This window comes from Coregonus clupeaformis, chromosome 38 (assembly GCF_020615455.1).
Source record: "Coregonus clupeaformis isolate EN_2021a chromosome 38, ASM2061545v1, whole genome shotgun sequence".
NCBI lineage: Eukaryota > Metazoa > Chordata > Actinopteri > Salmoniformes > Salmonidae > Coregonus > Coregonus clupeaformis.
The window spans coordinates 607,256-618,354 of record NC_059229.1 but is presented as its reverse complement, the minus strand read 5'-3'; the positions used below and the strand labels follow the sequence as shown (position 1 = coordinate 618,354).

At 44.7% G+C, this 11,099-nt stretch overlaps 2 protein-coding genes across 2 annotated transcripts; both read right to left on the bottom strand.

Moving 5' to 3' along the window:
• Positions 1-857: 857 nt before the first annotated feature.
• dnaja3b (DnaJ heat shock protein family (Hsp40) member A3b) lies at positions 858-4,458 on the bottom strand. The gene is made up of 8 exons (XM_045211647.1): positions 4,211-4,458; positions 3,591-3,730; positions 3,265-3,348; positions 2,754-2,969; positions 2,275-2,427; positions 1,756-1,903; positions 1,562-1,626; positions 858-1,034 (listed from the first exon to the last, which is right to left on the bottom strand). Exons 1-8 carry the CDS (start codon positions 4,413-4,415, stop codon positions 873-875), a joined length of 1,173 nt encoding a protein of 390 aa, XP_045067582.1. The 5' UTR covers positions 4,416-4,458; the 3' UTR covers positions 858-872.
• Positions 4,459-4,487: 29 nt separating this feature from the next.
• Positions 4,488-7,094, bottom strand: LOC121554082 (GTPase IMAP family member 4). Its single transcript, XM_041867530.2, has 3 exons — positions 7,000-7,094; positions 6,525-6,709; positions 4,488-6,019 (listed from the first exon to the last, which is right to left on the bottom strand). Exons 1-3 carry the CDS (start codon positions 7,013-7,015, stop codon positions 5,144-5,146), a joined length of 1,077 nt encoding a protein of 358 aa, XP_041723464.1. The 5' UTR covers positions 7,016-7,094; the 3' UTR covers positions 4,488-5,143.
• Positions 7,095-11,099: the final 4,005 nt, after the last annotated feature.

Sequence of the window (11,099 nt, the reverse complement as noted above, 5' to 3'; positions counted from 1 at the left end):
GTATCTAATGTATTATTTCCAGATGGTTACCAGATTGACAAGGGTCAGTGTAACATGTATCTAATATAATATTTCCAGATGGTTGCCAGATTGACTAGGGTCAATGTAACATGCATCTAATGTATTATTTCCAGATGGTTGCCAGATTGACAAGGGTCAGTGTAACATCTATCTAATATAATATTTCCAGTTGGTTGACCGATTGACTAGGGTCAGTTTAACATGTATCTAATGTATTATTTCCAATGGTTACCAGATTGACTAGGGTCAGTGTAACATGTATCTAATGTAATATTTCCAGATGGTTACCAGATTGAAAGATGTGGTAATGTAATACATGCTGAACAAAATGACACCCAAACATTGAAATACTTCATATAGAGACATTCAATAGTCAGGGATACAATTCCTCTTTGTCTATACTGTTGTACAGTCCCTGTGCCCGGGCAGAAAACAACTTGTTTCTCTCTCCTTCCTTCCCTCACACCCTAAGCCCCCCACCCCCACCACCGGCCAGTTTATTAGGTACAACCATCTAGTTCCGGGCCAGACCCCCCTTTACCTCCAGAACAGCCTGAATTCTTAGTGGTATTCTACAAGGTGTCTGAAACATTCCACAAGGATGTTGGTCCATGCTGACGCAATGGCATCACGCAGTTACTGCAGATTGGACTGGCGGTACATTCATGCTGCAAACATCCCGTTCCATCTCATCCCAAAGATGCTCTATTGGGTTGAGGTCTAGGGACTGCGCAGCCCACTCAAGTAAACTGAACTAGCTGTCATGTTCCAGGCTATGTTTTTCCACTCCTCAATTGTCCAGTGTTCACATGCCCACAGAACCCCCCCAGTATAGCCTGGGCTACAGAGATCTAACTCTTTCTCCCCCTCCCCGTCCATCTCACCTGTATATCTATGGTGTTGTAGAGTCCCTGTGCTCTAGCAGAGCCCCCCAGAATAGCCTGGGCCACAGAGATGTGAACATCAGAGTGGATGTTGATACCATCACGTCTGAACACTGGACTCCTCTGGACCTGGAGAGAAGAGAAGATACCGGACCATCAGAACCATCACAAATATAACAGTGTGATAATAAGTGTTTCACAAATGAGAAAAATAACATTGTTTCCCCAATGTTTTTTATATTTGATAGGTCTCAAGAATATTAGAAAGGCTTCAGGTTGATCAGCCAAAGCAAAACTGGATTATCAGAACCACAATCAATCAAACATTGATTGACATGGATAATACTTTAGACATCTATGCACCCAAACCCCGAAAGCAAAAGCATACAGGAGTATAACTGCCATGTCTGGGAGCTCATTGAAGGGTAGACCAGGGTTTCCCAAACTGGGTCCTGGGGCCCCTCTGGGTGCACATTTTGGTTTTTGCCCTAGCACTACACAGCTGATTCAAATAATCAAAGCTTGATGATGAGTTGGTTATTTGAATCAGCTGTGTAGTACTACAGCAAAACCCAAAGATGCACCCAAGGGGGACACCATGACCGACTTTGGGAAACCCTGGGGTAGACAACTAGCTCAATGCTGTCCATACTTACTCTAAATGTGATGTGGATTTCCTTCTTCCCCACTGGCATTCGTACAGTCTGTCCATCGTCTACTCCTGCAAGACAACAATATAAAAACACATCAGTCCATGTCTGTAGTCAATCTGCATTTTCATCATATCATTGAACAATTGGTTCCTTGTACATGGCCTGACCGGATGGATGGAGATATCTCTCTCACTCACCCGCAGGTACAGGCACGGTGACGGTCTGTCTCTGTTTGGTCTGTCCCGAGCCGCGACACATCACACAGGGCGTGGTCATGATGGAGCCCCGCCCACCACATCGACGACAAGTGGAGCGCATCATGAACGGGCCCGTGTTTATAGACTCCTACAGGGGGCAGCACAGAGACTAACATTAAGATGATCATACATTTTTAATATGGCTGTTATGACAGTATAGAGCTATTAAAGGTGTCTTAATAAGTTATGGGAGTGTGGATCAAAAAGGTAAGCCCTGAAGTCAATTGCAACTAGCTCCCTGAGATTTCTGTTTTATAAAAGGGATACGGTCATGGTGGAGACAACCTTGTAAAACATCAGGGACTGTACTCATAAAGCGTCTCAAAGTAGCAGTTCTGTTTTTAAATCATAATAAATAAGTTGGAGTGGGGCTGATTCTAGACCAGCACTCCTACTCTGAGACGCTTGGTGAATACAGGCCCTGGTCCCTGACGGTGACAGTTGGTTGACATCACTCACCATGCCGGTGCCGTTGCAGTAGTGACAGTGTTGGACCTTGGTTCCTGGCTCACTGCCTTTACCGTCACATCTCTGACAAGCATTCTCCAGGTTCACTGTCATCTCCTTGTTCACTCCCTTCGCTGCCTGGGTGAACGTCAGCTCCATCACAAACTGAGAGAGAGAGGGATGGAGGGAGGGAAGCAGAGAGAGAGAGAGAGGAAAGGGGAGAGAGAGGGAGAGACAAATAAAAGGGTAAAGAGATGGAGGTATAGCATGAGAAAAAGGGGGGATGAGGTAATAAAGTGGGAGAGAGAGGGAGAAAGAGAGTTACAGATGAAAACATATGGCTGAATATGTATAACTGAGCAAGCTCTAAACATTCACATGAAATCATGTAACATTGCTGTTGATTGGAACTTATACATTCTACCAATTCTAATTCTATGCTGAATCATGAAACCTGTTATAACCTGGTTATTAATCTGTTAGAACCACACCTCTGGCCTCTGTTCAAACATGCTGTTAAAGTCTCCGAACCCCCGTGCTCCTGTGAACTCCCCGAAGATCTTCCTGAACATTTCCTCTGGGTCGACACTGGCCCCCCCGGACCTCCAGTACTGCTGCCCCCCCGCCCCCCCTCCCGCCTGGCCTGGGTCGAAGCCTGCCGCCCCGTACGTGTCATACTGCTTCCTCTTCACCTCGTCACTCAGCACCTTGGGGGAACAATATCAGGAACAATATCAGGAACGATATCCCAGCCATTGCTAAGGGGTTGTGTCTCACTGTCCATCTACAAATAATATAGAAGAGAGTAGAAGTTGCTTAAATAGGTACAGATCTAGGATCAGCGCCTCATCAGATCCTATGCCTGGCTTGGCAGAGCCTATTGATTTATTGGAAATTGAAGTTCTGGACAGTCGAAAGCGTGCAGGACTTGAATTTGTAGAATTAGGCCAGGGACCAATTGAATGTGTCTCTGCCTGATCTGGCACGACAAAGGGTGTGTACCTCATAGGCTTCTGCCAGCTTGGCAAACTTCTCCTTGGCCTGAGGGTCATCCTGGTTGGTGTCTGGGTGGTACTTCTTAGCCATCTGTAATAGGATAGACCAATGGTATTATATAGCCTACCGAGCTAATTTCACTGAACCAATGAGACGAGGCCATGTACTATTTCAATGTTTACAACTGAAGTTTGAATCAATGTTTCTGAACATTCTAGAACTCCATACGTGTAGAACTCCATAATGACAACAGTCTAGGCCTATATTTCTGCAACAACCCACACAGCGACAGAGCTACAGGTGCAGGCTCTCCTAATAGACAACCCTCTCACCTGATAGTAGGCTTTCTTGATCTCTTTCTGAGTGGCCGAGCGAGGCACCCCCAGAACATCATACAAGTCCTGTTTGTTAGCTGAGGAGCAGCTAGTGTGGAAGGAGTGACTACTGCTGACAACATGGGGGGACCTCAGTCCTGTGGTGAGAAGAGGGAGATATGAACTGCGTCAAAGAGCCATAACTTCTGTCCTTGTATTGAAGCAAAGCATTCTGGGTAATGGTACTTAGCATGTTTGTTAGACATAGCTAGCTAACGTTAGCTAGACAAATAATGAAGAATGAGAAGAATGCATTTAGAAGTGTACTAGCTAGCTATAAGTACGGACTAGCTAGCTAGTAGTTAACTACCAGTGCAGACACTGTAGTTTGTGTCATGTACATTTTGTGCTTGAGCATTGAGGACAGTTACATCATGCACGTCCAGCTACTGTACATTGTTGTTGCAGCAGTACCGAGCAAGAGTGTCTAATGTCTGATCGTGACATGAAACACATAAATAAACACAATGTCAACGACATTTACAGAATGATTGACAAATAAAATAGCTTTCTATAGCAACCAAACTTTTACCTAGGTTTATACTGACACCAACTCCAGACAGTTCTCCCTCTCTCACCTGTGAGTCTCAATGTCACTGCATTTCCAGGTCTCAAACATCCAAAGTTGCCCCCTATCCTGCACCGTTGTGTCTCCAAGATCGCCGTGGCACAGGCTTCTCCATGTCTAGCCGAGGCAAGCAGCAAGCAAGCCCGACGATGGCCAGAAGACACTCCTACAGAGTTGAGTAAACGTGCTGTGCAGATAGCCACGGAGGACGCCATCTTTGCATCACTACAGAGGCCGGGGGTGCACTGCGCATGTGCGGGATGTACAGGTCAGAGGGGCAAGGCAAGCACTGAGAGTTGTTAAATTTTTTTATTTCTATGATTATTTGCGTCTTTATTTTTAAGTTATTATGGATGTGCAGTATTGTTTTTTGTTCATGTTTGGATTCATCTTCATTGAATTCAAGTTCAGCATGGTAAGCATATGATTAATGCATGAATGATACATGGTAAAGTTATCTGTTGATTCTCTAGTACTATGACGAATTAGTAACACATATTCAACAGTTAATCATGCAGCAACGTGACACACACAATATCATCAACATTCATTGATATGTTTAACATCTAATGCATCATAGATTGTCATCCATTAAAAATAATTTATTAAATCAATGTAGCCAATAGCTAGCATCTATAGATAATTTCCATCACTCTTTTTATCACCTTTTCCTTTCCTCCAAGCTCCTCTCCTCTTTTTCCTGATATTCCCAATATTCCCCAACTTCTGCATCATTCCCTTAAACTCCCATACGTAAAAATGTATGCACGCATGACTGTAAGTCGCTTTGGAGAAAAGCGTCTACTAAATGGTATATTATTATTATTATTATTATTATTATTATTAAACTGTTGACCCATGTCAAACCCTGCCCCTTCATTCCCTCCCTCCGTGTTTCCCTCCGGAATCTCTCTCTCTTCCTCATCCCACCTTCCTGTCCCCTTCACAAACTCATTTCCCCATTCTCATTCCCGTTCCCTCTCTTTTCTGTCTTTTTCATGTTGTTTTTCAGTCTTTCTAGCTGTTCCCTGAAGTTCTGAAGCTCCCACTCTCCTTCGACCTTTTGTCTATTCTTGTGTTTCAGGTTGGTAACCATTTCATCCACCATCCTCCCCAACTCCTCCCTAAATCTCTGCACGTCCTCTCTGCTCTTGTGTTTGTCCTCGACTGCTCTCGCTCTTTTTAGGGCAAGCCTGTCAACTAACCTATCCAACTCATATATAAAACTCAGCGCCTCTACCTCCATCCCTCTGTCTCCTTCTTTCTCCACATGCTTCAACAAGAGCTCATCTTGAAGCCTCGCTAGCTTCTCTCTGAAGATCCTGTGTTCCAAATTCTCCACGTTAACTCGCATTCTCTCCCTTTCATTGATCCTTTCCTTAAGTCTGATAAAGCCGTCCAATAGGCCCCTAAGCTGCTCCCTAAACTCCACCAATAGCGGTTGAGCTTCTGGGTGCATCTCCACGGTGTAGCAGCGGTCTGCGCCCCGATCCAAAATGGCGTCGATCTTCTCCAGTAACCCTGTGACTTCCACCTCTTCACCAATGCTCTTTGGGCAGATGTGAAAACGTCCCCCAAACTCCTCAACCAGCCTCTGGGCCTCTCTCTCCTTCAGTAGATCCTCCAGACTGTCCTTCTGCTCCGGCTTGTAGGTGAAGAGGACCTGAGTGAAACCGTGGGCCTTCTCTCCGAACATCCTCCGGATGCACTGAGCCCCCCTCCTCTCCTGCTCTGTGAGCCGACCCAACGGAGCCACCAGGAGAAAAGAGTGGACCCCCTTGGAACACTCAGACAGGGACAGACACTCCATAGCCCAGTCCTGTAGACAAGTCGTCACAATTTATTTGAAGTGCCTTTCACAGTGGGTGAATCTCAATTATATTTCCTTTATTCCTTATGTCCTCCCTCCTTGTCTCCTTCTCAAAGCAGATTGGAGCAGAAGATCTGATGTATTTTCAGAACGAGGCAAGGATACGTGACACGTGGAATCAAGGACGTACAATTGAGATTCACCCAGTCTCAACACACTTTACAGAGAAAAACAGAATATAAATAAGAACAAGAAACAACAATAGAGAAATCCAAAACAGACAAACAGCAGACACAGATACAGTACATTGACACAAAAACATGGGTCCCTGCTATTCAGAATCCTTGGGACGTCCCTACCCCCACTGAAGTTAAAATGTAAAATGGTTATAGTACGGGTTAAGGTTAGGGTAAAGGTAGGGGTTACGGTTAGGGTTTAGGGTAGGGACCTCCCAAGGAACCGTGATAGCACATGACGAGGCAGACACAAGCGCAGCAGACTATGCCACATTTACCTGTAGCGCCTTCTGGCTCTGGGTGGTGGTTACTGCACCAGGCATGTTTACCACAGTGAGGGGGCGTCCTGAGATGGTTCCTGTAGTACTCCAGAGTCTGGTGGTCCCCAGGGGCTTCTCTTCACCTCCTTCCAGGGAAGCCCATGACACAGCTCCAGGGTTGCCGATGACGACCAATGTACGTTCTGGACACGAAAGAGGGAAGGATTTAGAACTATTAATTATTGAATATTTTACATCCACATACAAGTTGTCTGGTAGGGGTAATATGAACACTATTTAGACTTGACTTGCAATCATTTTACACATTCAAAAAATAAAGCAGACATTATAATGGGTGTCAGATTGTGTAACAGATACATTGTCAACATAAATCTGAGCCAAGGCATGAGTATGCCGTATTGAGTAAGCTAGTAATCGTGCATATCTTAGATATCTATATTTGAAGCAAAATAATATACAGAACTAAACTCACCAGATGGGGTTTTCATATTGAATCAGTCAAACCACATTCACTTCAAATGTCCCTTCAACGACCTTTTACCAGCAGTTCTCAAGTACTGACAAGTTTTAGACGGCTTGCCTGGGAATCTGTACTTTGTACAATAGCAGTAATATAAAGCACTAATGTTTTGTATAAATCTGGCCAATGAATGGCTAGGGGCAATAAACAGCCACATGCATAAATGTGAGAGGAAAGCTTCAGGTAAAATATTTTCAGATGTGATTTAATTTATTTTTTATTTAACCTTTATTTAACCAGGAAGGCCAGTTGAGAACAAGTTCTCATTTACAACTGCGACCTGGCCAAGATAAAGCAAAGCAGTGCGATTAAAAGAACAGCAACACAGAGTTACATATGGGATAAACAAAAACGTACAGTCAATAACACAATAGAAAAATAGAAAATCTATATACAGTGTGTGCAAATGTAGTAAGTTATGGAGGTAAGGCAATAAATAGGCCATAGTGCAATATAATTACAATTTAGTATAAACACTGGAGTGATAGATGTGCAGAAGGTGATGTGCAAATAGAGATACTGGGGTGCAAAAGAGCAAAATAAATAACAATATGGGGATGAGGTAGTTGGGTGGGCTAATTACAGATGGGCTGTGTACAGGTGCAGTGATCAGTAAGCTGCTCTGACAACTGTTGCTTAAAGTTAGTGAGGGAGATAAGAGTCTCCAGCTTCAGAGATTTTTGCAGTTCGTTCCAGTCATTGGCAGCAGAGAACTGGAAGGAATGGCGGCCAAAGGAGGTGTTGGCTTTGGGGATGACCAGTAAGATATACCTGCTGGAGTGCATACTACGGATGGGTGTTGCTATGGTGAGCAATGAGCTAAGATAAGGCAGGGATTTGCCTAGCAGTGATTTATAGATGACCTGGAGCCAGTGGGTTTGGCGACGAATATGTAGTGAGGGCCAGCCAACGAGAGCGTACAGGTCACAGTGGTGGGTAGTATATGGGGCTTTGGTGACAAAACGGATGGCACTGTGATAGACTACATCCAATTTGCTGAGTAGAGTGTTGGAGGCTATTTTGTAAATGACATCGCCGAAGTCAAGGATCGGTAGGATAGTCCGTTTTACGAGGGCATGTTTGGCAGCATGATTGAAGGAGGCTTTGTTGCGAAATAAGAAGCCGATTCTAGATGTAACTTTGGATTGGAGATGCTTAATGTGAGTCTGGAAGGAGAGTTTACAGTCTAACCAGACACCTAGGTATTTGTAGTTGTCCACATATTCTAAGTCAGAGCCGCCGAGAGTAGTGATTCTAGTCGGGCGGGTGGGTATAAGCAGCGTTCGATTGAAGAGCATGCATTTAGTTTTACTAGCGTTTAAGAGCAGTTGGAGGCCACGGAAGGAGTGTTGTATGGCATTGAAGCTCGTTTGGAGGTTTGTTAATACAGTGTCCAATGAAGGGCCAGATGTATACAAAATGGTGTCATCTGCGTAGAGGTGGATCTGAGAGTCACCAGCAGCAAGAGCGACATCATTGATATACACAGAGAATAGAGTCGGACCGAGATTTGAGCCCTGTGGCACCCCCATAGAGACTGCCAGAGGTACAGACAACAGGCCCTACGATTTGACACATTGAACTATCTGAGAAGTAGTTGGTGAACCAGGGCATGGGCAAGTTGCAGCGGAGGGTGCAGAGCTGGTGTTCGGGGTAGGGGTAGCCAGGTGGAAAGCAAGGCCAGCCGTAGCAAAATGCTTGTTGAAATTCTCGATTATCGTAGATTTATCGGTGGTGACAGTGTTTCCTAGCCTCAGTGCAGTGGGCAGCAGGGAGGAGGTGCTCTTATTCTCCATGGACTTTACAGTGTCCCAAAACTTTTTGGAGTTAGTGCTACAGGATGCACATTTCTGTTTGAAAAAGCTAGCCTTTGCTTTCCTAACTGATTGTGTATATTGGTTCCTGACTTCCCTGAAAAGTTGCTTATCGCAGGGGCTGTTCGATGCTAATGCAGATCGCCACAGGATGTTTTTGTGCTGGTCAAGGGCAGTCAAGTCTGGGGTGAACCAGGGGCTATATCTGTTCTTAGTTCTGAATTTTTTGAATGGGGCATGCTTATTTAAGATGGAGAGGAAAGCACATTTGAAGAACATCCAGGCATCCTCTACTGGCGGAATGAGGTCAATATCCATCCAGGATACCCAGGCCAGGTCAATTAGAAAGGCCTGCTCGCTGAAGTGTTTTAGGGAGCGTTTGACAGTGATGAGGGGTGGTCGTTTGACCGCGGACCTTTTACGGATGCAGGCAATGAGGCAGTGATCACTGAGATCCTGGTTGAAGACAGCGGAGGTGTATTTAGAGGGTAAATTAGTCAGGATGATATCTATGAGGGTGCCCATGTTTACGGATTTAGGGTTGTACCTGGTAGGTTCCTTGATCATTTGTGTGAGATTGAGGGCATCTAGTTTAGATTGTAGGACGGCCGGGGTGTTAAGCATATCCCAGTTTAGGTCAACAAGCAATACGAACTCTGAGGATAGATGGGGGGCAAACAATTCACATATGGTGTCCAGGGCACAACTGGGGGCTGAGGGGGGTCTGTATCAAGCGGCAACAGTGAGAGACTTATTTCTGGAAAGGTGGATTTTTAGAAGTAGAAGCTCAAACTGTTTGGGCATAGACCTGGATAGTATGATAGAGCTCTGCAGGCTATCTCTACAGTAGACGGAAAATGTTGTAGTTGGGGGTGGAATTTCTGAATTTTTGGTGGCCTTCCTAAGCCAGGATTCAGACACTGCTAGAACATCAGGGTTGGCAAAGTGTGCTAACGCAGTGAATAACTCAAACTTAGGGAGGACGCTTCTGATGTTAACATGCAAGAAACCAAGGCTTTTACGGTTACAGAAGACAACAAATGATAGCGCCTGGGGGGTAGGAGTGATACTGGGGGCTACAGGGCCTGGGAGAGGAACAGGAACAGGAGGAATAGAATAAGGATATGGCTAAAGGCTTTAAGAACTGGTCTTCTAGTGCGTTGGGTACAGAGAATAAAAGGGGTAAACCTAAGCGTTGGGTAACGATGAAAGAGATAGCATCCCTGGAGGCACCGATTGAGCCGGTCTCCGCGTGTATGGGGGGTGGGACAAAGGAGCTATCTGAGGCAGGGTGAGCGGGACTGGGGGCTCTACAGTGAAATAGTACAACAAGAACTAACCGAAACAGCAATAGGCAAGGCATATTGACATGGGAGAGAGGCATAAAGCAATCACAGGTGTTATTCGAGAGAGCTAAGACAACAGCTGGTAATGGCGACGAAAGTTTGGGCTGAGGCTAAACAGATAAACAGGATGGAGTACCGTATAAAGGAACAGTCCAGCAGGCATCAGCTGATGTGATAAAAGCAAACAGGTTGACTATAGCTGTTTGTTGAGAAAGATATGCAATTTCATACTTTCAATGAAACCAAAGGTCTTGGACATAAAGCTTAATGCTGTTTTGAAATTGTGCTTTAGGAGGACATTGGTTACGGTAACAAGCGGATCAGTAGAAAAATCGACTTAGTATCTAAACCAAAGAGTAATTTCTGGTCATGGTGGCTCTAATCCAGTGGAGACTGGTGGGAGGAGCTATAGGAGGATGGGCTCATTGTAATGGCTAGAATGGAATCAATGGAACGGAGTCAAACATGTGGTTTCCATATGTTTGATCTGTTTGATAATGTTCAATTTATTCCATTCCAGCCATTACAATGAGCCTGTCCTCCTATAGCTCCTCCCACCAGCCTCCTCTGTTACAGTTATCCAGTAGTGTAAAGTACTTAAGTAAAAATACTTTAGTATTCATGGGGGGTTATCCGTACTCATCTATTTATATTTTACTTTTACTTCACTACAAATAATGTACTTTTTACTCCATACATTTTCCCTGACTGCCAAACGTACTCCTTACATTTCGAATGCTTAGCAGGACAGGAAAATGGTCCAATTCACGCACTTATCAAGAAAACATCAATGGTCATCCCTACTACCTCTGATCTGGTGGACTCACTAAACACCAATGGTTTGTTTGTAAATGATGTCTGAGTGTTGGAGTGTGCCCCTGGCTATCCGTAA